The sequence below is a fragment of the Tetrao urogallus genome (assembly GCF_951394365.1).
Source record: "Tetrao urogallus genome assembly, chromosome: 18".
NCBI classification, from domain to species: domain Eukaryota; kingdom Metazoa; phylum Chordata; class Aves; order Galliformes; family Phasianidae; genus Tetrao; species Tetrao urogallus.
In genome coordinates, this window is record NC_136831.1 from 2,498,103 (window position 1) to 2,525,995 (window position 27,893).

General features: G+C 41.1%; 2 protein-coding genes across 5 annotated transcripts in view; both read left to right on the plus strand.

Annotated features, from left to right (window-relative positions):
- Positions 1–246: 246 nt before the first annotated feature.
- Positions 247–22,209, plus strand: RHOT1 (ras homolog family member T1; the record flags this gene model as incomplete). 3 transcript variants are annotated; one of them, XM_079544504.1, is made up of 21 exons in its annotated part: positions 250–286; positions 3,070–3,128; positions 4,268–4,349; positions 4,860–4,903; positions 5,351–5,404; positions 5,756–5,808; positions 6,353–6,461; positions 7,005–7,106; positions 8,509–8,607; positions 9,036–9,144; positions 10,075–10,195; positions 10,636–10,720; positions 11,090–11,235; positions 11,357–11,457; positions 11,706–11,836; positions 12,125–12,208; positions 12,846–12,965; positions 13,357–13,559; positions 14,891–15,013; positions 20,493–20,636; positions 22,092–22,209. In XM_079544504.1, the coding sequence occupies 21 exons, from the start codon at positions 250–252 to the stop codon at positions 22,207–22,209; spliced, it is 2,124 nt and encodes a 707-aa protein (XP_079400630.1). The 3 variants fall into 3 exon arrangements, with proteins under 3 accessions (XP_079400632.1, XP_079400630.1, XP_079400631.1); XM_079544506.1 differs by lacking the exon at positions 20,493–20,636 and having other exon boundaries at positions 247–286; XM_079544505.1 differs by lacking the exons at positions 14,891–15,013; positions 20,493–20,636.
- Positions 22,210–27,597: 5,388 nt separating this feature from the next.
- The window catches only part of RHBDL3 (rhomboid like 3), a gene marked incomplete at both ends in the record, with an annotated part of 43,117 nt that continues 42,821 nt past the window's right edge, over positions 27,598–27,893 (plus strand). For both annotated transcript variants that reach the window (XM_079544145.1, XM_079544146.1), the window contains one exon: positions 27,598–27,717. In XM_079544145.1, the coding sequence (XP_079400271.1) occupies positions 27,598–27,717 (120 nt within the window). The remainder of the gene's footprint in view (positions 27,718–27,893) is intronic.

Consider the following 27,893-nt stretch of genomic DNA (forward strand, 5'->3'; position numbering starts at 1 on the left):
GCGCGCACAGCACAGCGGCCTCGGATCGCCTCAGGGTGGCGCGCAGCGGTCGGGCGCGGGAGGCGCTCGCGCAGGCGCGCTGCCGCCCCTCGGCGGCTGTCCCTGCCCGGCCGCCGTAGGCCGCCCGCTGTGCGGGGGGGGTGCGGCGCGGAGGGGGTCGCGGCGTGAGGGGCGCGCAGGCCGCGGCGGCTCCGCTACCCCCGGCGAGCCCGATGTGAGCGCCCCGCGGCGGGGCCAGGCAGCGGGGCCATGAAGAAGGACGTGAGGATCCTGCTGGTGGGAGAACGTGAGTGCGGGAGGGGCCGGGCCGGGAGCAGGGTGGGGTGAGGCCGAGCGACCGTCAGAGATCGGCGCGGTGCTTTGGCGCCGTGAGGGTCGCACCGCCTCGGGGCGCCGGGCCCCGCCACGCGCGCTCGGAGCGGCGCGGCCTCATCTCGCCCCGGGCCGGAGCGGAGGGAGGCGGGAAGGCTCTGCTCTGCGGGGGGCCGGGGGCGCAGAAGTTTGCCTCGGAGTTGGTGTCTCCTCGGGCGGCCGCGGAGAGGGAACGGGGCTGAGGTGTTCGCCCCGCTCGTGGCCGCGTCCCGTCCGAGCCTCCCTGTGCCGGCCGGACTTCGCTCCCTCGATCCGAGGAGTCTGGGAACCGGTAGCGCCGCTGGGGCAGATGCGATTCGGGCAGTGGGACGGGCGCTGCGGGACGGGGCTGGCAGAGGAGCCCGGCGTCTGCCGCCGCCTGGGTGACCTTGGATGCGCGCCGCAGTTACGGCTGGGCTCTGCTGCTCGCCGCGCCCCTGAAACTCCGGCCCTGCGCTCACATGCGGGCGCCCAAATAAACGGCCGGGCTGCCGGAAGTGCGGCTCCGCGCTGAGGGAAGCGGTACCGCGGAGGCTGCCTTCTGTCAGTTTGTAGAGCGCTCTGAAGTTCCTCGCGAGAAAAGAGAACCACGTAATTACCAAGTGCCGTTAATAAAATTGCCTAATTACACTGAGGATACAGCGTGACTAGCCTTGCCTTCCTTAGAACGTGGTGTGCGTACATAGTGCGGCTCCTGCGGTGCCCCGGGGTGCTTCCAGCACTGCTTCGGGATGGAGTCCTTGTGGAGATTACTGAAGAAGTTAGCTCATGAAGTTTGTCTGCTTTTACAAAGCTTGGTTTATTCCAGAGCCTTCAGAACGCACGGCTGAATTCCTCCTCAGGATGCATACATCCTTTACTTTCTTTGTAATCTGCCTTTACTTTCTTTGGCAATGAGCTGAGGGTGCAAGTTTTAGATTTATATCAGATGAACTGCAAGGTGACTCACAGAGCGTACTGTTTAAAGCCAGACTGATCCTTTGCTTGACTTGAAATTAGTTGAGTTCTGTTTATAGCAGATGTGTATCAGTTTTGTTTGTATAAAGATAATTTAGTGAAAAATAGGGAGAAAAAAGTGTGCAAAATCATTTGAATTAAAAATCTGTGGAATACGTCAGTTTTTCTAGTAATATTGCTAGTAATGTTACTGGTGCTGTTTGTATGCATGTCTTTTATGTATACTTATTTGCCTGAAACAAGTCAATCCAGGCCATGCTGTACCTGCCAGATGATGGCAGATTCAGACTCTGAAATGGCAAGACCTTCTGATGAAAGCCTGTTCCAAAACACAGTTTTTTCACCCCTAGTAGTGGTCTTTTCAGATTTAAGATTGTTTTGGTTCTAGTACCCAGGGTGTGAGTGTCAATTTTTAATTGCCCATGACTTTCAGAATGTATCCAACTTTTTACTTCTGTACATCAGGTACTAAAAGCTTCCATATATGAGGGAAAAGAAGACCAGTCAATCATTACAAAGTGCTGTTTTCCTCAGCCAATGTTGTTTAGGCTGATACTTCTAAGACTATAAACAGAATGGGAAAGATGTGTGGCTGACCCAGATTTGAGCAAAATAAACCAAATCTCTGCTCTTGAACCTATGGGTCTTCACAGAAACAACTCTATAGTGTTTCACATCTATCAGAAGTTTGTACGCAGAGTGTCTTTCCTAACACGTGGTCCATAGCCTTCTATTTTCAGTCGCATTAAATTAAGAAAACTAATCTGATTTTTGCAAAGCAGAGATGCTTTACTCCATTTCAAACAGAAGCTGGCTTGGTTGGATGCAGAAAATGCTCCAGTATGTTCTATAATTATCTCATAACTTCATTTGCCTATCAGGAAGGTATTTATCTGAGGAAACATGGGAACTTTTAAAGCCCTTCTCATTCAGTCAGAATGAAGCTTAAGGTGTGGCAGGAGGACACCTGGTAGTGTAAGTTCATGTTTTAGCTTGTATGAACATCTGTGATGGAAACACAACCATCGTACTGTTCAGAACTCTTCGTCTTAGCGCTCTCCAGTTAATGCCACAGAGGGAGATTTGTCTGTTCTCAGGAGGGGAAACAAAAGTCTCCCTGCAAACAGTAACCTCCTCTTTGCTTTTCATACTGTCGCAATATCTGCTTTTTAACATACCATGAAGAAGAGAAGCTTTCATTTCTCTGTGTCAGAAAGCCCTTTGTTATTGTGCCACAAATAGGTTTGGATAAGTTGATTTCACTTAGACTGGATCATCAGTTCTGCAGTACTGCTTTCTGCTTGGAAACAAATTACTCCTAGAATTTAATTTCTTCTTCTTTGTCTCATGCTAAGAATTATATACAATTAAATAGGCGAGTGGAAATGCAGCGATGACAGCAAAGTAACTTGTGTCACTAGGTGAGATTTTTTGATAGGAACATTGTGGGGTTTTTTTGTTTTCTCTTTAAACATTCTATCTTAAGGTTAAAACCAGCTAATTCTGTTGAGTAAGATGGAACAGGATTTTATTCCCTCCTGGATGAAATGTAGAATTGTGAAATAGAATCAAATGTTTTGCCACAGAAGAATTCTGAGAAAGCTGCCGCTATCAACTTTAAATATGGTTAAATAGCAGATAAAGAGCCTTTAATGTGGTCAGTTAGGAAGTATTTTTAAAATACTTCTTTTTCAGATGGGATGGAACTGTTAAGTGTAATATAACCAAATTATCTAATCTCTGTTTTTAATTCTTTTGTAGCCAGAGTTGGGAAGACATCGCTAATTATGTCTCTTGTCAGTGAAGAATTTCCAGAAGAGGTAGAGCGTCCTCCTTTGTTTTCTTCATATTATTTTACTTTTTGCAGAGAGCAAGATAACGGCTCTGCTTTAAAACAATGCTCTCTGTACAACAAAAAGTCTGAAACTTCAGTAGTGACTTCTGAAAAGTGCTGTAGGTTGGTTTAAATGCATCTCTTTGTGATGATTAGGAAATTAAATTTGATCTAAGTTGCTTTCTTGTTTTTCAAATGCCTAATTAAGGTTTTTTTAATACCTGAGAAATGTTAGTTCTCATCAGCAGGTGAATTTGGCCATAACTTGTGGCGTGTGCTGTTTTGGTTTGTTATATTTAAAGAGAAGAATAAGTGAGTACAAGAATGAATGAGAATGGGGAAGTAAAAAGTTGGTGTATCATTTACACTTAGCCTTTTTTTTTTTTTTTGTAACTACACAACGTATTGCATTTATTTCTATTTTTGAAGAATGTTTTCCCAGCTTTGGTGGAGTGCAACCAGAAAACTTCCTTCCAAAATAAAAGTAAAACTACTTCTAGATTTTATTACTTTATAAAAAAGCAGCACTTAGTTCTCTTTACCACGAAAAGAACTGCAATTGCTCTGAACAGTTGAGCTTTTTACATATAAACTTGAATGTTTATTTCTTCTGATCACAAGTCTTAAAATAGACATCATGTGCTGTTCTTTGAAACTATGCAGCGTGTTTAATGCAAATCATTACGTTACCACAGTTCATGAGTCAAGATCAGATTGTTTACATAGCTGAATGTAGTTCCCAAGCTTGCAGGTTAAAAAGAGCTCTAGCTTCTGTTTGTTCTTAAAATGTTCAGGGAGCCATTCTTTGACAGGCTGCTTGTAATTGTGTTATAGCCCTCCATTGCCTTCCCAACTTTCTTCTGTGTAGTTTAGTTATGTTTTTCTGTTGAGAGAAAAGTATCACATAAAACATGACATCTGCCTTATCCAGTAGCAGACCATGAAGGAGCAAGGAAGTAGCACTGAGTTTCAAACATCACAAAAATCCACGTGCTTGAACTACAAATAGAGTCTTACAGATGACTAATTGTCAGGAGTATGGTTGTATTCCACTGTCTTAGCAATCTGAAGTTTTCAGTGATTATTTTTTAAAGGCTTTTTCTTGCTGTTTCTTTACAACCCAAGGTTCCACCACGTGCTGAAGAAATCACCATTCCAGCTGATGTCACCCCTGAAAGAGTGCCAACACACATAGTGGATTATTCGGGTAAAAACCATGCAGTACTGTTAGAGTTGGTATGGAATTGTTCATTGACCTCAGTGGCCTGTCAGCAGTCAAACTGCTGTGGGACCAGATGTAAGTGTAGGAAAAGTCTAGATTAAAATAGCAACTGATGAGATAAAACTACGTCAGATGATGATGGCTTCCCTGCTTGCTCTCAGTGAAGATGTTCATTGTCTCCACAGTAAAATTAATGTGTTGTATGTTGTGGTAGAGGTAGCACAGGTGGTGCTGCTGGTGATGGTAGGGGATGCAAACTGACTCATTCCAGAGAGAACCTGTCTTCAAATGTCAGGATTCCTCTTTAAAGTACCTGCTGAGAAGCCTCTTGTGCGACAGGCCATTTCTGCCTCATGAGTTAGTGGATCTTTTTCATTATTGGTATGGTAGAATCAATTCTTAGTGCATTTTATAAAAAGCCATTTAAACAACAGGACCATCTAATGAGCATTGTGAAATTAGTGTTAATGATCATCTTGTTCTGTTGAATTGCAGAAGCAGAACAAAATGATGAACAACTCTATCATGAAATCTCACAGGTGAGTGTATTTTAATGTTCAGTAAAAAATCTGCTTTCAAAGGAATGTTTTCCATTTAATTTTTCTACTGTTAGAAAAATTCTCTTGCTATTTCTTGGCATTTCATTTATTATTGTTTGGAGCCCTGAGTTACAGCAACCTCTGCTCCAAGTGAGAAGGGTGGGTACAACCTCTGCTTTGGTGAATTGAGCTTAAGCTTTGCACTTCCAAGGGACAGGTCAGAGCTGAAATAGCTCTTAATCAGGAATCCAAGGAATTCACAAGTTGTCTTTTTCTCTTTTGTTTCCTTTACTTCAAGAGTTTTCAACTATTGTTTGGGCCCTAAGCGAGTCAGAGATACAGCTTTTGACTAATGTTGGGAGTGCTCTTTTTCTTTGTCATGTTCTTAATCTTTGTTTCTCCAAAAAATCCTTAGCAGTGAATTTCCATATGTTTTCTTCATTTCAGGCGAACGTGATTTGTATAGTATATGCTGTTAACAACAAGAATTCCATTGATAAGGTATGCTAACACATTTTATCTAATTATTGGTTGATACGAGTGTTAATTTTTAGGCACGGTGAAAGCTGTGTTAGGCATTTAAAATGCATAAGAGGTCAGGTTGTTAATAAAATACACTTGTGCATTCATTTGCTTCTGGCCCATTTCATTATGTGGGTTTTCAATCCTTTCAGTCATCTTAAAAATTGCTCATTAAGCAACTCCAGGTTTTATTTCTTTTTTTTTTCTTTGTGAGTAAATGTGTGACCTCTTGGAAAGAGGTAGCATTTATAGTCAACTCTGTGCACAGCTCAGTCTGATGAAATTTAAACCTGTATTTTTTGTGTCTTCCTTTTTTTAACCCCACTTCAGGTAACAAGTCGATGGATTCCTCTCATCAATGAAAGGACAGATAAAGATAGCAGGTGCATAAATAAAGATAAGAAGTGTGAATTAGGCTTCACAGCGTTGGGTATCAGTGGACAGTGTTGAGGATGTTAATTAAGAAAATCAAATACTAAACTTAAAAGTTGATGTAAGAAGTTCAAGCAACAAGGGATTTAAAGTATGTAGGTCTGTTGTACATTTCAGCAAAGCTATTTATTTTGAGTTGCATTGGCAGCTTTTACCAGGTGTGTCTATGTTTGCAATGATGTAACTTGTTTTGACTGCACGGTCTGTAAATGTTTTCTACTGATGCTGTTTATTGTAATATGGCTTGTGTTTAACAGTGTGGGGCTTTTTGAAGTAACAACAATCAGTACGTTTCTGTTTGATTGTATTTCAGATTAATTTACTGCTGTCATCTCATTTTGCCTACTGGCTGTCAGTGCTACTTAGTTACATCATGAAAATAGTACAATGGCTTCTGGTGGGAGGAAGAATGTTAAATTAAGATAGATATTTCTATCTCTCTGTTCCTGTTTTTAAAGCCTAATCCTTTTTTTTTTTTCCCCTTTTTCTTTTCAGGCTGCCTCTTATATTAGTTGGAAACAAGTCTGATCTAGTGGAGTACAGCAGTATGGAAACTATTCTTCCCATTATGAATCAATATACAGAGATAGAAACATGTGTAGAGGTATGTAATCCTATATTAGAATGAGTACCAAAAAATACCTGCTTGCCAAACATACATGGCAGCATGTAATAGAAATAGTGATTTTGTTGTTGTTGATCAAAATAAATACTTATTTCAAATAGAATAATTATTCTCACAGTGAGTTTGTGTGCTCTTTGTTTTTTTTGAGAATAAAGATTGTGCTTTTGATTAATTAAATTAAATGCTCTAATATTTAGAGCCTTTTCAGATCTTTTCCTTAAGAAGGTGTTTTAAAAATAGCATTAAGCCAGCAACATATTTGCAAAGTATTAAAATGGAATGGAGATCTTAGGATATGTTTGGGGCTTTTTTTTATATTAAGTGGATACAACTTTTTCTTTTTACTGATATGACATGGTCATTATTAATTACTGAACATACACAGGGGCTGGGTGATGGTTTTTGAAAACTGCAGGGTACCACAAGAGGAGGCCAGAACTTTAAAAGCTTGATTCTTACGTAGGCTTCAACACAGATCACAGTCAAAAACTATCAAATAAATCTTAAGAATTTCTCTTTCAGTGTTCAGCTAAAAACTTGAAGAATATATCTGAACTATTCTATTACGCACAGAAAGCTGTTCTGCATCCTACAGGTCCTCTTTATTGCCCAGAGGAGAAAGAGGTATTTATACATAATTTTAAAAATAGGTAATGTGGGGGGAAAAAGATGACTACTGTTTTGTTCTTCTCAGTGAATTTTGAAGTTTTTTGTGTTTTGTCTTCCCTTTCTCTTGCTTGTCCTCCCCCAAATGTCAGATATTGGATTCCAGAACCTGGTTACTGCTTTGTGTTGTATTAATTCCATCCTCTTTCTTTCTTTAAAACAAAGAGGACAGGTTTTTGTTTTCCATCTGAGCTGATCAGTAAAATGATAAGCTTTGGTTATAGGATAAGTTTTAAGTCAAAAGTAATGGTGAAAAAAATCATGCATTCAGTTCATTTCTCCTTTAGACCTTTGTTACACAATAATTCCATTTGTTTCAGGGAATGTGCTCCAGTCTTACCCTGATTTAAGGGAAGGAAGGTTTCTGAGCATCTTGTGAGGCTTTGGCAAAAGGGATCAAAAACAAGTGATGTGGCTGTTTGAAAATACTGTAGGTAGTTAGCATATTATGGAGGAGTATGGTTGTTTTTTGTTCTTTCTTTTAACACATTAATTTCATGATCAATTATGTATAAGCTATGAACTTAATCCCCACCCTCTTGCATTACTGGGCAGTAGGAAAGTTGTCTCAGTCATAAATTCTTTGTTGAGAATGAGAGAATAACTTCTGATTTCTTCCATCAGAATCATCTGTATGTGTTAGTAATGTGATAAAATTGTGCTGAAATGTTTTTGGTTTTTCAAAACCAATCTCTATGCAATATCTGTGACCTCTGTGAAGAGAAGAGTCCATCATCACACTAGTTGCTGGGAGAGAATTACCACTGTCTGTTTTCCTTCACATGGAAGGTATCCCAGCAGTTCTTCTGTCATAGTGGCAGTCCATATCATCAGTGCTTTGCCTGGTAGATTAATAAACTCTGAAGATCTACAGTGTTTGTTGTCTGAAGCTTTCTGAAGTCTTAGTTGAAATGATGAATATAGATATTTTGCTCAATTAGAAAGAGTAGGCTGTAGTTCTAGAGCTGTTTGCTTTTGCAGGGCACTGGGATAGCCAGGCCTTTCTACACACACACACACACACACACAAAAAGAAGAAAGAAAATCCACCATTGTTAAAGCTTTCTGTAGCAGTATAACTGAACTTGAAGAACTGATAGTGTTTTTAAATTAACTGTTGCCACCTTCAGCTTGAATAATTGAATATGAAGACATTTATTGTGCAATGACTGCTTTAAATTTTTGCATATAAATTCTTTAGGTCACAGTTTTGTTTCCTCTTATTTTTGTGCCTGTGTGTTTGAATGTCTAATTAAAAAAAAAAAAATAGAATGAAGGCTAGTATTTATTTTAATGTATTTGAGCTGCCTGGGGTCATTCAGTGTACTTTTTATATACTGAACTTTGTTTTATTCCTTAGATGAAACCTGCCTGTATTAAAGCACTCACTCGCATTTTTAGAATCTCTGATCAGGATAACGACGGTACTCTCAATGATGCAGAGCTCAACTTCTTTCAGGTGACTGTTCTGCTTTTTCTCTCACTGTGCTTAATGACTGAACTCTGATAATGCTAGAAGAGCAAACATTTATTTTTCAGGGAACAGCGGTGAAGTGAACCACAAGGAAATCAAACCTGAAAATTAGAAATCTTGGGTCTGGCGTAAAAGAGCATATTCATGAAAATTGGAATAGTCTTGATTTTATTTCTAACCATAGTTCAAGCTTTAGTTCTATAGCAAAAAAAAAAAACAAAAAACAACCCACAACTATTTAAATGTGCTTGTATTTAAAAACAAAATGTAAAGTGTTTCTTTTCCTTTATTTTCACTAATTGGGTTGCACTATCCTAGCTTATCAGAACTTTTAAGTCTGCATTTTACACTGGACATGATGTTTGACTGGCTTAGTAGCTATGGTCCTAACATGTTCTTTTGGTTTTTGTTAGAGAATTTGTTTTAATACACCATTGGCTCCTCAAGCTTTGGAAGATGTAAAGAATGTAGTTAGGAAAAACGTCAGCGATGGAGTTGCTGATAATGGATTAACCTTAAAAGGTAAGCCTTACTTAGCTGTGGGCAAGAGTCTTCTGGTAAAGTTGACAGTCATCTAATGTAAAAATAAAAACAAAAAACAAACAAAACAAAACAAAAACCAAGCAAGTCTTTGGGAATATGATCTTTTCTTTTAGAAACGGGCTGAGAGTCTCAGTATGATGTCACAAAGTGATTAAACTCTGGAATCATGGACATGGATAAGAATATGGTTTCTTCTTGTTACAGAAGTTCAGAATCCAAACTCCAAAATGACGATAGTGATTCGAAGGAGATATTTCTCCTACATAATTCCAGGCTTACTGGTTGCAATGCTTGTCAGCAAGGTGTGGTTTCTGTCAGAATTTTAAACACTCCGTTATACAGATTTGCTCAGAGCGTATGGCAGAAATAAAAGGAGAAAAAATGTTTTCTGAGCATCGTTTTGTCCCCTTTGCTTGTGGAGCTTACGTGTGATAGAACTAGTGAGGAATTTCCAAGAGAGGGAATCCTAAGGCATAGCCTTACTAAGCAGTGAAATCTCAGTGTTCATTAAGCTCTGGAAAGTGCAAAGCCAAAATCCTACTCATTTTTTCTGTGTGTGTAGGAAAATTAAAGACACTCTTCCATGAGGCTGCTCTCCAAGCTTCCTGCTAAGTGTGTTACTGTTTTGAACTCTTGAAAATATCATGGTTTTTATTTTTATACAGCTAAGTTATTCTAAAATGCTGGTACTGAAAGGCCAAACAGCAACGGGAAACTAAGTGTATTATTTTAAGTAAAAAGCTGTTTGAAAAATACTTTTTAAAGTATTACAGATTGTGAGCCCACAGTCTGTAACAGATCATTATGTAATATTACACGTTTGGTTTAAAGTCAGATGTGTATTCCTTGTTTTCAGTGTGTTCCTATGGAACTACCTCGAGCAGATGAATTTTTGTCATTTGATTTTAGGTTTTCTTTTTCTACACACACTTTTCATTCAGCGAGGAAGGCATGAAACAACATGGACTGTTCTGCGTCGCTTTGGTTATGATGATGACTTAGAGCTTACCCCAGAGTACTTGTTTCCTCTGTAAGTATCGCCTCGTTGAGCTTTCTTTAGCTTATGCACATTTAATTTATGCTGCTCTGTGGTTGTAGTGTGTTTGTTTGAAGCTTATTGTTACAGTAATGATTGTTCTTAGTTTATGACCTGTCAGCTAGAATCTATGTATGAAAATTACGGAGGAAGAGCTCCTGTCTTAGAGTGCCAAATTGTGTACTGCCATCTCTGTTTTCTTAACGGCAGCCTCCTCCCCATTCAGCACTGACTGAATATAGTGTAATATAAATACAGCCACTCATAGCATTCCTAAAACAAAAAAAGTATGGACCTTTGATCTCCTTGGAGATTATGAAAACCAAATGAGAGGTCAAATGCCAAATGCTTCAATTGTGGAATTTGTTGTTTTGAATTACAGCATCCTGTATGTTGCAGACTTAACACTTTTTGTTTTTCTTTTTGGTAAATAGGCTAAGAATTCCTCCAGACTGCACGACAGAATTAAATCATCATGCATACTTGTTTCTTCAAAGCATTTTTGATAAGCATGATTTGGTAAGCTTCTAATTTGAGTGTGTATATACTTACTTTGCTAGCAGTTTTGCTAACAGAAAGCATGTTTTTGTCATTTCATTCAGAAACTGTGGATTAAGCCATGTAGTAAAAACTGGTGGTACAACCATTACCCTCAACTCAAATAACAGACTAAAGTTGTGCTTTTTTTTTTTTTAACTTCCTCATATATTTAGTCGTGTTTTAAATTAAAAAAATAACAGACATTGAGAGAGAAAAAGCTCCATTGTTTTTGTTTTTTTTTTGTAGACCATTTATTGAACTTTGCAACTGTAGAGCAAAAATTTGTTGCTTCAGATTAGGTGTGAATTAAGGATTTATTTATTTCTGATACCTTGTTCTTGTTTTCAGGACAGAGATTGTGCTTTGTCTACTGATGAACTGAAAGATTTGTTCAAAGTCTTTCCTTATATGCCATGGGGGCCTGATGTTAACAACACTGTTTGTACAAATGAAAGGGGATGGATTACCTACCAGGGGTTTCTCTCTCAGTGGACGTAAGTGTGCTCCATTGCATTTTGGTGGTTGAGAACTTGAGTGTGACAAGACTGTTTCATTAGTTGATAGAATTGGATTTGTGGAATCTGTTTTGAAACACCTTTTTGTTCCCTCTGCTAGACTGACCACGTACTTGGATGTACAGCGTTGCCTGGAGTACCTGGGCTATTTAGGCTACTCGATACTTGCAGAACAAGAATCTCAAGCATCAGCAATTACAGGTAATTAAAAAGAAATAGATTCATTTCAATTTAGGAATTTAAACTTAAGAAATCTGCCCAAGAATAAATTTCTTAAATAAGCATCTGTCTTCTTCCACTCCTTTAATTTCTGCAAAAGTCTTGATTTAATATTTTTGAGAAATAATATTTTGTGTGCATTGTGGTGTAAATAGACAATTAGTTCGTGTGTTTATATATACATTAATATGCATCTTTTGAAAAATATTTGGTTTTTTTTCTTCCAAAAGTAACAAGAGATAAAAAGATAGATCTCCAGAAAAAACAGACTCAGAGAAATGTGTTCCGATGCAATGTTGTTGGAATGAAGGGCTGTGGGAAAAGTGGAGTTCTTCAAGCTCTTCTTGGAAGAAATCTAATGGTAAGAAGGCTCTTGCTCATACTCATATGCAAATGTCTTTGAGTTTATTTTAGACAACATTAGAATTGTACTCATTGCTACTGAATTTGGAGGTTGAGTTTTTGTTAAGAGTAGCAAATAGACAAATGGATATTGCATATTTACTTGTATATCTTGGATTAATAATAAATAAAAATAAACCACAGGTGACCATAATATTCATTCATAATAATTGGAGTAAAACAGCTGTTCAAATCTACTTGGATGGCAAAAGTTGCTGTGATCTAACATGAAATTCTGCATTTTTAGAGACAGAGGCAAATACGTGCAGAACACAAATCTTACTACGCCATAAACACAGTCTATGTGTATGGACAAGAAAAATACTTGCTGGTAAGATTGCTTCATTGTTGCATACATGAGACTAGTTAACCTTAAAATTCAGTGAACTATTAAAAAGCCTTCTGCAGACAAATAGAAGGAATTTGTCTTAATGTCTCTTCTTTCTAAATGTCAACGCTTCATTAAGCCATCCTACCTGCCTAGAAAGCACACATCTGTCAGGTGGGTTGATTAGAATGGCCATAGTTGATCTTCAGTGGCTGAAATACTTTCTTCAATGGCTTACTCCACTGTAGTTTTCCTTTATAAAGGAAAACTTTATAAAGTTTTCCTTTCCTTTTATATATCCTTATAAAAGATATAATATCTTCCATTGGTTTCCCAGCTCCCAGTCCTCTGCTCTGTGATTTTCCTCTGTGGAATGAATGCCTTTTTTTTGGTGTGTGTTTAGAAGTAAATGTAACTTTTCCTGTTGAGACTGTGATCACCTGCAGATGTTAACAGTTCACATATGTTGGCTGTGTTGATTAATTTCTCTTAATTGTTTTTCATTAATTCTGCCTATTGTCAGTCCATTAGTTCTAAGGATGCATAACAATGAGTTGTAACAAGAAAAATAAAGTTATAAAATTCCTTTAAGTATGTGATAACAAAGCTTTTCTCCCTTTCCTACGGTCTGTTTTTCCAGCTACATGATGTCAGTGACTCAGAATTTTTGACTGATGCTGAGACTGTATGCGACGTTGTCTGCCTGGTATATGATGTCAGTAACCCTAAGTCCTTTGAGTACTGTGTCAGGATTTTTAAGGTTTGTGTATTTTTTTAAATGTATATGTAAAAGAAAAAAATATATATGTATGTGTGTGTGTGTATGTGTATATATATATATACACACACTTTGTCAGTGTGTGTGCCACACACACACATAGATATAAACTATCAATTACTGGCCCATACATCAAGCTCCAGTGTTTACAATTCCTTTTGTTTATGAGTACAGGTTATATGTGGCTGATGCACTAAAAAAGCCATTTTGCAATTTATATAAAAGTAAGACCTATATAAAATATTCTGCTTCTAGAAATGTCTGACTGGAGTGCAGTGCATGTATATTAATATGCTACAACCAGTAACACTTAGGCTTTCCCAGATTGTACATATCATGTAATGTCTCTTTCACTTTTTCTTCAACTTTGCAGCAACACTTCATGGATAGCAGAATACCGTGCTTAGTGGTAGCTGCAAAGTCTGACTTGCATGAAGTTAGACAAGAATATAGTATTTCTCCTGCTGAATTCTGCAAAAAACACAAAATGCCTCCACCTCAAGCCTTTACCTGTAATACTGTTGATATGCCGAGTAAGGATATCTTTGTTAAACTGACAACTATGGCAATGTATCCGTAAGTACTCGAACCACTGTGTTTTTCACACTGCACGAACCACGCACTGTAGCACTGCATGCCACTGTTAACCATGAGGATGGAACTGCCTCACTGAGGTTTAGCAACAGAGAGAGACAGAAGCGACTTGTGTTTACCTTCCAATGATTTCAGATGGAGAAAGTTGGTATCAATCCAACAGATGAAACAGTGCCAGCTGTTGTGTAAGCTATTTTTTAAAGACTACACTAATTTATTCAGCTCGTGTTACTTTTTAGGCATATCTGTTCAATTAATGTGTAGAGTTCTGTTGTGAAGGCATCACTTTGTATCTCATTATTCATATCTTGATGTTTTAAGACAATTGTATACAAGTTGTACTGTCACTTTTGCAAATAGTTCAACTTCACAGTTGATTACAATTAATGACACTCTAAACAATAACAGTTTCCCCCAAAGCAGTGCTTGAAGCTTTTTGTTTTGAGGGTGCTTACTGTTTGCTTTGTGAATCTGACAGATATTTCTTTTTTAATAAAACTTCTGTATAAAGGTTTCAGATGCTATATTTTTAAGCTTGCATTCTTTTTCATGGCATATCTCACTGTTGCTAAGCTTAGTTTGCATCTCTTTTTTTTGGTGGGTGGAACTTTTAATACAGTGATGAGCTAAATAAATATTAAGCAGATGGAGTCTAGTATGACAGCTGACATTTGCTTTAAAGTAAATAGAACTAATGTCACTTTCACCCAAGATCTAGGATTTTTTAAAGTTATATATTTGAAACCAAACCTAATTAGATTTGTAAAGTTTTTATTTAGTTTTTGTTCTCTCATTTTGTTATGCTGGAGTACTGGAAACCACAAAAAGCGTAGCACCAACCAAATGTTGTCTCAGTATTCTGCTTCTCCCTTAGTTCTCAAGCATGTGTGTTTGTTAGGGTGGGAAAAGTAGAGGTTGCTGTCACTGTCAAGTGTGCATTCAAACCGATAGAAAATGTGGCTTACTTTCCTTTGAAAAAGGGGTGTTATCTATTGCTGTGCAGAGGTACTCAGCCTTTAGATGTTTTCCTTACAAACGTAAATAAATTCAGCAGATGTTTTCATTCATATTTGTGCTTCCTACTAAGAGCTATGTGTGGTGGTAATGCTAAAATGTACAACATGTACAACATCTAGCCCTAAAATTCTGCACAGCTGTAGTGTTACCCTCGCTTCCCCAGTGTATTTTTTTCTCCTCTCCTTACTCATTCCAATGTACCTTTTATTCCTGAATCTCTCTTGTGGCACAGTCCTAATGTGCAGCTGATTATGTGAGCAAGATTTCAACTCCTGTCCTTCTGTGTGTTTTCGCAGCCATGCCCGGTTACGCTGTATGTGCGCCTGCAACAGGTGTACATTTTGCATCTGTCAGAACTTCCTCAACTCAGACTTGCTGCAATCTGTAAAGAACAAACTCTTCACTGCAGTTCTTAACAGGTCCTTAACTTTATTTATTAGGTACCAGGTGTGCTCTTAAAATAAAAGGTTTTTCTTGCTTTTTTTTTTTTTTTTTTAAAGCAGTTGGTAACCTTCTGTGCTACAGATTTCTCACTCCATATCCACTGAGTAGGCAGGTACTATTTTAGTAACTGTCATAAAATTGTCAAGCTTTGATCTATTTAACTGAAGGGTGCTTTTGGTTCTTTTGAGCTCAGTCCATTGATTTCTATGAAACATTACCAACTTGGTGGTCAACTCAGGCACTCTGATTACAAAAATGCAGTGGAGGAATTGGAACTGTGCTTTTCAGGGAGCTAGTAATGGACAACAAGTAATGCATATACGTCTCTGTAATGTCTCACATGAGGCTTTATAGGTTTGTTTAGTATTGATCTGAGTTAGTACCTCTTATCAATTATAAAATTACTTTCATTTAAATAGCGTAGGAAAAGGCACAGCTTGACTGTAGCAACACTGTATAACATATGACATGTTTATAACTGCTGGTTTGCTATTTTTGGGAGCTGATAGAATTTCTGTGTGTATGTTATGTCTGGTTTATATAGAGTGGGTAAGTTGTGTAAAAATCTGGAGCTTTGAACATCCAATTCCTCTGAATAAAATGCAATATGTAAGAAATGGCAAACAGTTAACCATTTCCATTTGCAGATATTTTGGAAAAAGCAAAGGGTAAAAAGAACTGGTTTTCAGCATTGAAAACAGTGCTATATCTTGTCTTGTGTACTGCACACTTACAAAACACCTTGCTTTTGACACGTGATGTACTAACAGCTCAGCACTTGTCGCCTTGACCCAGCAGATGGGAGTTCAAACCAAACAATTTTTGTGTTCGCTGGAGTCACAGATTGTGATAAACATGTTTATGTGAAGGCCTTGCTTACAACATGCTGATGTATCCTCAGTAGATCTGGTCTGTATTACTTCTCGTTACTGGTTTTAGATGTAGATCCTCTAAATAAAAGTGGGTGTTTCCTTCAGAATGTAAATTACATGTACATAGTAGGCCTAACAGTGTGCCCATTTACAGTATGAGTACCTTTGTGAAATACTGCTTTAATCTGAGATGCATGTTGTAACCACAGAGGGAGAATTTAGAGAAGAGGGAAAAGTTCATTAGCTCAGGAAAATATGATGAATGTAAGTGAAACTCTTCATACTGCATCTCTATAGCTTAGGGTACAGCTCTGTCCTTAGCCAAAAATCCCTTGCAAAATAAATCTCTTTGCAGATTATCAGTCTAAAACTTCATTCAGCAGTGACTACTAGGAAATCCTAAGTCCTCGTAATGGAGGCTGAAGCCACCTGTGTGTCCCATCCTTGCTTTTTGGAATGGTTATGGATTGCTGCGCTAATTATTGTGGCATGTTTCTCTCTTGTGTGGGCTTGTTTGTGTTGTTTTGTTTCTTTGAGCTCTGCATTAGGCACTGTACTTTGTTCCTCTGAGGCTGGGAGGCACTGAAACCTTTGTTTGAGAAGCCCTGGGATGCTGTTTTTCCTCACTTTGTCACTAAATAGTATGGAATAAATATATGAATCTACTACCAGCTAGAAGTCTGTAATTCAAGGTGAAGAGAATTCCTCACTGCTTTCTGCACTGATCCTACAGAAAGGAGGATTATTTCCCAGAATCTTTGTCTGCAGTCACTGTGTTAGTTGCTGAGGTTTGTTTTCCACCAGGCTAATGTCTTTTGTCTTTTCTACTTGCTTCCTAGTTACCTGATCAGGATTTCTCTCTTATGGACGACATTGTGGCAGGTTATTCACCATTCACTGTGTAAACAACTGTATGTATAGGAAAGAATATATAGAAAGGAGCTGAGATAGGTGTAAACAACAAGGAATGACCTCTAACTGTAAACCTGGGAGGGTTAAGGTAGTTTTCTTCTTTAGAAATATTAGCTTTTTGGAAGCATTTTAATGATTTTTCACTAGAGAAAGCATTTGAATCAAGCAGGATTGTCTGATGTAGCTAATTTATATGACTTTTTAAACTTTGCTCTTACGGATATTTACCATTAGGTCAGGAAATTCAGCAAAGGTTAAGTGAAAAATGGGCAAAAGAGGCTCCTCAGAAGTTATTCTGATCTCCTCCTATTCTGAGGCTCTAGGTAGTAGAAGTAGGTAATGTGAAATCTTTACAGTTAGATTCCTTCCTGTGTTGTTGCTAAGTAGTGCTTGAACACTGTTCCCAAAGCAAAAATATAGTAGTGCATTAGAACATTCCCAGTTAGAGGAAGAATGAATGCAGCTGAAAAAGCTGTTCATGCCCACCTTTAGTTTCTCTTTTGTGGACAAACTTCCAAGATTCTCCTGAGGCCTTATAGGCAAGTTGAACAAATGTGGACGTTCAGTTTGGAGATGCTTGCTCTGCTGAAACAGGATTGTTGGTTTGAACTACCCAGGATCACACTTCATTGCTGCTTTGAGGAAGAAAGCACTGCATTCAGAGTGCTGTACGTGCGTGCATGAGACTTGTGACTGCTCTGGTATTTTTGTATTTTTGTTCTTTCCTCTAGGTGTTCATTGTATTTGGCTGGCTGGCACTTAATCTCTCCTTCCTACCTTGTTTTTTAAAAGCAAGGCTTCTGTGCATGTCATTCTGACCCCTTCTTTAATTACCAGCTTTTTTTTTTTTGCTTCTTTTTTCCATTCTCTAACTCCAGAGCATGGATTTTGTGTGGGTTTTTTTTCTGCTCTCTTGATTTGAAGTCCTTACTTGCTGCATTTTGCTGGTATATCAGTGATGTTTTACTGCTGACTTCATTTCAAAATCATTGTTACACATGATAATTGTGTTGTTCAGTGAGGGAGGCTTCTCAGACTGTTTTATTTTCTTCCTTTTAAAGTTTTAAATACTATGAAATGAAAGCAATGTTCTACTTCCATATAAAAGCATAATTGATTTGGGAATTATAAGATTTCTATAAAAACCTTCCTTCTGTGAAATGAAACGCAAGGCAATAGTCCCATTTCTTTATAACAGTGGGAAAGCTGTAAGAATATAACCCAGGTTTCATTTTTCAGTATGCATACTATGAGCAGATAACTGGTTCAAACTGTAGGAACGTATCTCCATTCAACCTGATGGCAGACATCTGTCCCTTCACCCGGGTGTCCCTAAAATCAGGAGAATATAACAATATTTTCTCACCTCTGCTCTTCCTTCTCTCAGCTGTTTAATACACCATACTCAGAGTTTTGCAGAGCTGTGTCCTCTGCTTCTTTCCAAATAGACATATTAAATGGACATCTTGCATTCTATTTAGGTGCTGTATATGATAAGACGTGCTTGGCACTTCTCACGTGTTACTTAACTAATGCATGGGGGAAACTAACTGCTGGCATTAGGAAAATAAATGCCTGAAGGGAAGCTGCAGCAGCTTGTATATGTTGTGTAATGTTTTTGGAGTTTAGTTGCTTATATTTTATACTTAGAACCTACATTCTGTCAGAGCAGGCTGCTGCTACTTGCTGACTGCATTAACTTGCTTATACTTCTGGTGTGACTAGCCATGTGACTTGTATGTTGGCCTCACCACTGTGCTTTTAAAATGCATTTGTAGTTCATATGGAAATGTTCTTGAATTTAAATAGCTAAGATTAAACCTCCCCAGACTTGGGATTCTTCTGCTGACGTGGGGAGAAGTGCTGGCATTGGCCCAGAACTCGCTGGTTTTCTGTGTTACCCGTGATAAGCATGCTCAGTTACCTGCTTGGTCAGTGCATGCTGCAGATACTGCTTGAGTTATTAAAGCCTCTTGAAAGAAGGACTGTATGGATCTCCAAGATCCCATTCAGCAGCTTACTTAACTCTTTCCAAAGGGCTGAGTGAAAATGTCATCTTTTTCCAAAATGTGCATTAAAATCTGAATCTTCTGACAGAGGCACAGGCTCCACGTTTAGACTCCCTTTATATATAGAAATATTTGTGTGATGACGTACATACACGTCTGCTTTAAAAGTTTGAAAGCTGATTTCTCATCATCAAGAATTTTGAATACAACATAGATGATGGAGCCCTAACTACTGCACATTCACAAGTGTTTATTTTTCCTCTGGGGAGGATAATTTTTCTAGTTTTGAGCTAGTGAAAGTGTCAGATGTCTCTTATTAGCAAGGCAGCAATAATTTCTACCACTGGTGAAAATTCTTGCCACAAACACAACTACTGAAATAAAATGTATTTACAGTATTTACTGAAGAGGCAGGATTTTCATGAATTGAGCAATGTTTGTGCATTACAGATGCATTCAAACCAGAGAACCTGTGCCCAAAACAACCATCAGTCTTTTTAAGTATTTCAGATTTCTTTTCTTAATGTAAGTTGATCAGTATTAGGGATTGATGTTGCAAAAAGGGAATTTATTCTCAGGAACACTGAAGTAAGAAAAATTGGATTTATTTTTGAAGGGGTGAAGAACTGAATTTTAGTATATTTGGACCTTCAGCACTTGGGCTGAGATGTTCAGAGGGCTCAAACTGTTGTTTTCTACGAGGTTATAAAACAAACCCCTGCCTTGATTTAGTTTCTTCCTTTAAATGAAAGAATCTGTAACTTGGAGAAGGGATCAGGGTCAATTTATTCTCCCTTTAGAAGAGGATTTTATAATGACTGATAATACATTAATTGTTTCTGAAAGGATGAAGTATACTCAGCAAGTTAAATATGGACATGTGCAGAAGTCAAAACAAATCAGAGATAGGAATCAGAAAATCTGGATATGAGTACTTTACAGGGCAATGCAAAAGCACTCGTGTGCAATTTAAACAGTGGTGTGCACTGCCAACGGGGTGCTTTTATAAACAGTTGGGCATTTGAATTAACCAAAGTGATCTTGGGGGTTGTGACACAAATATCCTGAGCTTGTCATGTAACCTGTTAACATCCTGTCATGTGCAAATGACTTATTTGACATGAGTTTTTATAAACTACAAATTGAGTTTTATAGTCTTTTATTTAAAAAAAAAAAAAAAAGGAAAAAAAAAAAAAAAGAAAAAAGCACAGATGCCAAAGCTGTTGATAGTGACAAAATACAGTCTTGATTTGAATTATCAACAGTAATGAGACTGTGTCAGTCGTAGGGCTGATGTGTTAAGAGTCATTCCGTAGAGCACAGCAGCTCTAATTCGTGCATATCTTGTGGGTATGTGGAAGTTGATGCTTTGGGGATGGAGTAGGAAGAGATTTGGTCTCTGAAACAGTTTTCCTTGTCCTTAAAGCAGTAGCATTTTGTTACAGAAAGTCGTGCATTTTACTTTGCTCCTCAAAAAATACAAAGCCATTTATTTATTTCTGTTTTCTCCCAAGCAGTCAGTTTTTAACAGCTGCACGAGAATCAGAAGTTAGATGGGTAAAAATGATGAATTCTTTGGGCTTTGACATTTGCTCTTATTTGAGATACTTACTAATGTTGAGCCACACTGTGAACTGCAAACTGTGCATGTGTGTAAAAAGGTTAAGACCCCACATAGATGAGTTGGGTGCCATGCTGTTAGCAGACGAGGAGAGCAGTATTATGCATCAGGTGCACGCCGTCAGCTTTGTAGAAGATTCCATCTTCATGGAGTCATCTCTTGGTCCACGTTTGCTTGAAGACAGGTAACAGCAGCCAAACCGAGGTGACCTTGCCATTGCCTTTTCCCTTTCTTTCCCTCAGCAGTCTACTTGACACGTAGTTTGCTGAGAGTTTGTCAAAAGCAGCTGTAGAACTAATGCTTGTAGGAATTCCTGAATCTGATTCCATAACCCAGCAAGATGTTTTTAACTAAGATCAGTAATTTTTAGCCAACAACTGTTTTGCTGTTAATGCACCAGAGAATTTGTGCCTGTTCTTTAGCTTGTGTTATTACTGCACACGGATTACCTGGATGGCTTATATTGCTTCTGCAAGTGTCTACTAAATACTATCCTGAACTGGTTTTGTGTATTTTGATAGTAAGTGCAGTTCCTGCTTTACTAAACAGCTTCTCAATGACAGCTCTGCAGTTCACACTACATCAACTTCCTTGTGCACTGTGTGTGCTTAGGATCCCTGCACAATCCTGTATGCTCCTTGGACTTTGATATTCCTGCAGTTTTCACTGAGTAACCTGTGATGATAAAAGCAGGCTAAAACAGATAGGCGAGTGAAGCTATTTTCTATCTTAAAAACAAACAAACTACTATTATTTAGGAACTTGTGCTTTGAATTATAACTTTATGATAACTTAAATGGTAGTTCCTGCTTTATGGTAAGCTGTCATACTTGAGACTACTTTGAGGATGCCTGGCAGTGTTTAACTGAGCATGCTCACAAACTCCGCAGCGTTTGGAGACTTGGGCCATTGGCTGTTTGCTGTCATGCAAAGTGTGGCTTTTTGTGTCATCTTCATACTGCTGTTGGATTTTGCCTTTTTTTGTTGACTCCACTGTCACTGCTTGTTTCACCAGCACAATCTCTTAGCTTTCAGCTTGGTATTGGATGACTGTTTCTATTGCCATTCTTGTGATTGTTTGGGAAGAAAGGGATTTACAGACTGCCAGTTTTTTTGGTTCGAGCTTTTGGAAAAATATTACTTGCTACTTGTCAGTAACCTTCTGTTGGGGGGAGTAACATAAGTAGATATTGAACAGGGCTGGAAAGTTTTGCAAGGAGAAGCAAAAAGTCTGCAAACTCAAATTTGAGTAAAGTTCTGTTTTGCAGCGATGGACTTTGTTCTCATTATGGATTATTATTTATTTGCTGACTGTTTTTATTTGCTGGGTGTTAGTTGGTGCTCTAAGATGGCTGCCTTCCCCATACTCACTGCTGATTAATGGCCTCCTCCTGTATCCACCCTCAGCTGTGTGAGCCCTGACTTTAGTAAGTTTACTCGTGTGATCATGGCTGCAGATCAAACCCTAAGCTTTAAAAGAGAAACAGAATGACTGCTAAAGTATACACAGGGCAGAAGTGTAAGCTCCTTGCCTGTGACAAGTGTAGTGATGAGTTTCCAAAAGCAGAGTTGCTTAGCACGACTTGGCTGATATTCTTGTCCTGCAAATAATTCGTGGTTTTTTTGTGTCAAATTTCAGGCACGTGACACAAGCGGACCTCAAGAGCTCCACGTTTTGGCTCCGAGCAAGTTTTGGTGCTACTGTCTTTGCATTTCTGGGTTTCGCTATGTACAAAGCATTAATAAAGCAGCGGTGATCTGAGAAGAAGCACATCTGGCCCTACCAAATGGAAATAAACTTTTATGTACATTCTGAATGCTTTAAATTCCGCTAGAAATATTTATATATGCAGAGTTACTTTATTAATATTTGTAATTCATGCATAAGATTATTTTAAATTATAGTTCTAACTGCAGTATTGCAAAATGGGGGGGTGGGGGGGAGGGAGGAATCACTTCTAAGCAGCCAGCTCCAGGGGCTTGACGGGTGAGGCCAAAAGGGAATTTGTTGTAAATAACCTGTACATAGGAGAGCAGGACGGCGTTGCTTCCCAAGGAGTTATTCAGAATGCTGTTCTGAGGGCTTTCACCACAGTGACATCCTGCTGTATAGCTGAACTTCGTTTTCCATAGAGTAGGTTCAACTCGAGGATCGTACTTCCTGAAGGATTGCTTATTTATTTCACTTTCATTTGAAGTGACTGCATCGTTTTGGACTCCAAACTCAACCAGAAATTGTGAATTTCTTTCTAACAGCCAACCTTCCCCCCTGTAATGTATTTCCAGAACGAGCCCTGGCCTTTGGTTTTGTATGCTGTCTGACCAGCGCCATGCTTAGCACTCAGTTATTTCTTTTAAAAGGAAAAACGTAAACTTCAACGACTGCCAGACCAACTTCACATGCTGTGTGCAGCTGTTACTCATTTTCCACTACGCTGTGTTTTATATCCCTTATCAATCAGGTGAGAACATTTGTACGTTATAAATGTTAATAACTCGAGAAGTGCTGCTGTTCAGTTTCTCACGGGTGTCAGTTGTACCTGACAACAGCTGTGCATCAGATAGAACCGAAATAGTACACAGTGCCTATCTGCTGTAGTCTCTTAGTTGCATGGTTCACAGTGCATTCTGTACCTGGCTAGAGTTACCTGTAGACACAGCTTTTCTAACAATCGAGTAAATATTAATTCCGCCCTCGTGACAAACTTATTTTTCCATTGCTGGCCTTTTCAACTATTTCAATAAAATAACTGTGTACTGTGTTGGTCTTGATCCTTTTTTTTCCCCTCCGCCCTGAAAAGTGACGCCTATAAAACCTCGCGCTGCGTCCTCGAGGCGTTTGTTCGGAGCGGCCGCCAGGGGGCGCCATGGGCCCGCGCAGCTGCGCCGCTCCGGCACGGCTCTGCCGGCTGAGCGAACCTCGCGGAGCGGCGGGCGGGTGCGGAGCGCGGCGGGATGTCGGCCGCTCCTGAGGAAAAGCGCTGAGGCGATCTGTGCCACGGCGGCAGCGGCCGCGTCTGTTTTACGCTGTGATTCCCGAAATCCTCCGGGAAGGAGGCTGGTGGTGTCAGGACGGAAGCTCACAAGCACGTCTTTAAGGCGCTATCCTGAGGGAACTGTAAGAAATCCCGTTATTTTAAGTGAGTCCCCGAGCGTTGGTGCCGCTGGCAGCGCCGAGCAGCGAACGGCTCGGAGCTGAGCTCAGCCCCGCTCAGGTCCTGGCTCACACGGAAGGTGCAGGCATTGCACAGGACCCTGCCTGCAACTGGCAGAGCTTCGGGAACATTCTGAGCTGCGTGCAGAAGTGAAGAGGGACCGGAGGCAGACCTGTGCGCGCCATTGGGCACGCTTTGTTTGCAACAGCCGGACAGCCGAGCAACGAGGACGTGCCATTGCAAGGCTGGAGGTGTCCCGCGGCTGCTAAACCCTTCGGTCAGGGCAGGGAACCTCATGAGGATCTCTGGCTGTTGTGAGCTGCACAAGAGGCTCACGGACACCTTCTGTGGCACCCAGCACGTGTAAACGTGCATCAGGCACAGTGCGCCATCAGCTTTATGTTCAGACCCCGGAGCCTCTGCCGTGCTCAGGAACGCCGATGCATTTCTGCTCACAGGAGTGAATTCCCCTCGCGCCTCTTGCAGCCATTTCCTGAAGCCCACAAGGGCTGTGCTGCTGTAGCGGACACCGAGGGGCTCATTTTGCCTCTGAAATGCTCTGTAATTATGGCGCCTAGTTAAGAATTACCATGCTCACAAGTCACAACCTCCTGCAGCCCTTGAGAATTACAGCCACTGATGTGAAAGTGTTCCACTCAGTACGTAAAGAAAGTCTTAAAAGTTGAACTGCTGCTGTTTGATGCTGGTTGGTTGGGAGGAAGAGCAGCAGCCCATTTGCTGCTCCTTTCACTCACGCTCTCTTAGCAGTGTTTTTTCCTTATCAGTTCTCTTTCATCCTGTCAACGTTTTCAAATTATTTTTTCCCCTTAAAACAAACTCCATCTCCACTTCCCGTTCAACCTGCGACGTGAATCGCCTGGCCTTGGTGCAAAGGCACTGAGAGAACAACGATCTTGGTTCACCATCCTTGGAGACCATCCTTCACCCCTCAACTTCAGCCTCCTGCCTGAAAGCTTGCCAGTTCTGGATTAATTGTAAGCATGGCTTGATTTTATGGTGAAAATTAACCCTGAGTTACTGATTGGTCTCATTTCAAACAGTTGTTTTAATTTGGAATGAAGCCATCTGTGTGTGTTGTGATCCCAAAAGGTGCAAAGACATCTTAAACACTGTGGGGCTGATCTGATAGAAGGGACTGGAGCTCATTTTCGCTCACTGTTTCTTCAGGAGGGAAGGCATTCACGAATGAGGCAGGTGCTGTAAGTCAGGTCATGCGGTCTGATTCACATTAACCCTAAAATGTGAGGCTGATGTCCTCACTCAAAGCACCCTCTGTCCCTGTTACCTTTTGGGCACAGTTCATACAGCCTGTGGTCCTTATAGATCTTCATGAGTCTGAATCTGTTAATCTGACTGGCTCGATCCAGCTGTAACTCCATAAGTGCTGTCTACCTTCTTGCTTGGGTGCAGTGCTTTTGGCTTCTGATCCTAAATAGTGCATTTTGCTTCAGAAGTAGCCTTCCAGGTTTAGGTCTCTGTCTGAGCTCCGATGCAGTCATCAAGCTGCATAGATTCCTCCATTTGTTTTCAACTGTGAGAGCTGTGCAGTTTTGTAAAAGCCCTTTGGGGCTTCTTTGGGTGGAAAAAGGACCCATGAACCAACTGTTTTGATTTGTTTTGGGAGGCTTGGCTGACAGATGTTGGCTCGTCCCTTTGAGGGCTTTCACATTGCATATTCATTAGTTGACCTTTTTAGCCACTTCCCATGCAGGAAGGACCCGTATCTACGTTTTGTTTGCAGTATGAGGCATATCAAGGATTGCCCATATAACTGAATGTGATCATGTACTGGGGTCTATTATCTCAAGCTTCGTCTCTCTGAATTCCTTCTGTAACCCTTCTGTGTTGTTTGCATCTGCTCTGTGTTGGCCCACAGCTCCCTGGTGTCTCTAGCAATTACTGTTTTCCAAGGTAGAATCACCAGGGTATGCAGTGGGGAGAAATGACAGTCTAAATTAAGAGGCTCGCACAGACTTGGAAGACGATCATTTGTCTGTAACAAAACTCCTCATTAGAATCCTGTTAATTTCCTTTCTGTGACAATTATAGCACAGCACTGGCTCTTATGTGCAATGTGCAGAGATATTTCCCTGGGGAAGAAGAAAAAAAAAAAAAGACAAAAAAAAAAAAAAAAAAAAAAAAAAACCAAAAAACCCAAAGCATTCATTGGCACTAGAATGAAACATTCCTTACAGAAGAAAAATGAACTTATAATTTCGAAGCAGTTTTCCAATTTAATGGGAAGCTGGTGTTAAGGTAAGGCTTTTGCAGCTCTCCCTGTTGTTTACTGCGTTTATGTTAGATCTCATGGTTTGTGTTTTCCTGCTAGCTCCTGGAATAGAGGGCTCTTGACATGGCAGTCCCAGCTGCGTGGAACCTGTTACCCCTGAAATACATCTCATTTATTCTCTTTACTTCTAAAACTCTCCTCCTTCCTCCCTAAAGACATCTTTAAATGATTGCTGCTTCTTTCTGCTGGCATAGTGCATTTTTTTTCCCATCCATCTGTTTTGGAGTTTTGATGAGGTTTAAGTTTTTAATCAAAAAGAGATTGTCTTTATAATAGCTGTTCATGGCCTGGAATATTTTGGCGGGGATGGTGTTTTACGAGGGCTGGTGCTTCTCAAGTGCTGGGTTTGGTGGCCTGCCCTTAGATTTTGGAGGAGCTCTGGACAGCTGCCCAGCAGCATCAGCCCAGCTGGGCCTTTGCCTTCAGCAGGGTTGTGCTCCTCCCTGCTGCGTGGTTTGGGTGCCGTGGCTCACAGCTGAGCACCCAGGCCTGCTGGGTTTCCCATCACAGCGTGGGACTAATTTGACCTAGATCAAAAGTGATACACAGCATGGAGCTTTTGGCAGCTGTGGACGGAAGAGGGAATCTCTGCTGTGTGCTGCTGCTGGATGGAAGATCCTATTGCAGCTCTAGAGGTATTCTATCTGCGTTCACTCATTATTATTTAGCTTTTCTTGTTGCTGGCTGCCTTCTAAACACATCTGTAAAGAAAAGAAGGAATTCTCGCTTGGTTCTGTCCTTGTGGCTGAGGTCTATGTGACCTTCTATTAGAACTCCCGTGTCACACAGTGTTGGCCTGAGGCTCTGGATCCTCTCCCCTCGGCCCCGTGCTCCTCTGCCTGCCAGCACGGCGCAAAGCAGCGGCAGCATCAGCCCGGCCTGCCGCCCTGCCCCCGCCAACCTGCTATTCCCGTGCTCGATTGGAAGAAGCTAAAACTGCTGTGTTTCTGCCTTCCGTCAGGGCATTCCTCAAGTTCCTAATCCAGGCTCCAGATGATTAAAACGCCCATCTTAACGTATAGGGACAAATAATTACGGTGAAGGATTAAAAAAGCCGCACCGAGCCCGAATCGCGAGCATCCCCGGGCAGCAGAAGTTAGGTTTAAAAAGCCGCCGTAACCCCGCACGCCTCGCCGCCTGCCCGCACTTGCTCAGCGAGACCGAGGGCGCACGGAGCCGCCCGGCCGGCATCTGGAAACGGGACCGGCGGGGCTCCCCGCGGTGCTCCCGTACCTCTCCTCCTCCTCCTCCTCCTCCTCCTCCTCCTCCTCCTCGCCGCCGCCCCGCCCGCGTCCTCCGCCGCGCTCCGCGCTCCCGGGCTCTGCCTCCCGAAGCCCCCGGCGCCGCGCGGCTCCCCCCGGTCGCTCCGCGGGGCCGTGCCCGGGGCTGGGGACGGCGCCCGGCCGCGGGGGCGGGAGGAGGCGAGCCGGCCAAGTCGGCGCGGGGAGGGGTCACCACCTGCCCCGTCCGGAGCCGGCCGCCGGGATGCCGCCTGCCCGTTCTGCCCGCTCTAATTGGATGTTCCCTGGATGGAGGATTTCCTCCCCTCCCGGCTGCGGGAGTCATGAAGGCAGGCTCGGCTGCGCTTGAAAGTTTGCCAAGCGGCAGCTAGGTTTAATTTCTTTAAGGATCCGAGGAGAAGGGGGGAGGCGGGGGCTGGAGGGGGACCGTTTCCAAGCATGGGAGACAGGCTGCCGGAACCTCACGCCAGCTCTTCCCCTGCTGTGGCTGCCGGCTCAGAAGCGGAAGAAATCGAGGTGCTCGACTCCGAGGATGTCCTACCTATGGCCGCAGAGGATGTAAGTTTCCTTTGCTCAATGTCTTCACCCCTTTCCTCCGGGCCCGGCTAATCGGCTCAAGCTATTTATAAATGAAGTCCGGGCCGGGGGGAGGAATAGGGCCGGTGACCCTCTAGGACGAGGTAAAGACGCCGGCTCCATCCCCGCCGCTCCCTGCCCCGCTCTCCCCTCGCCGC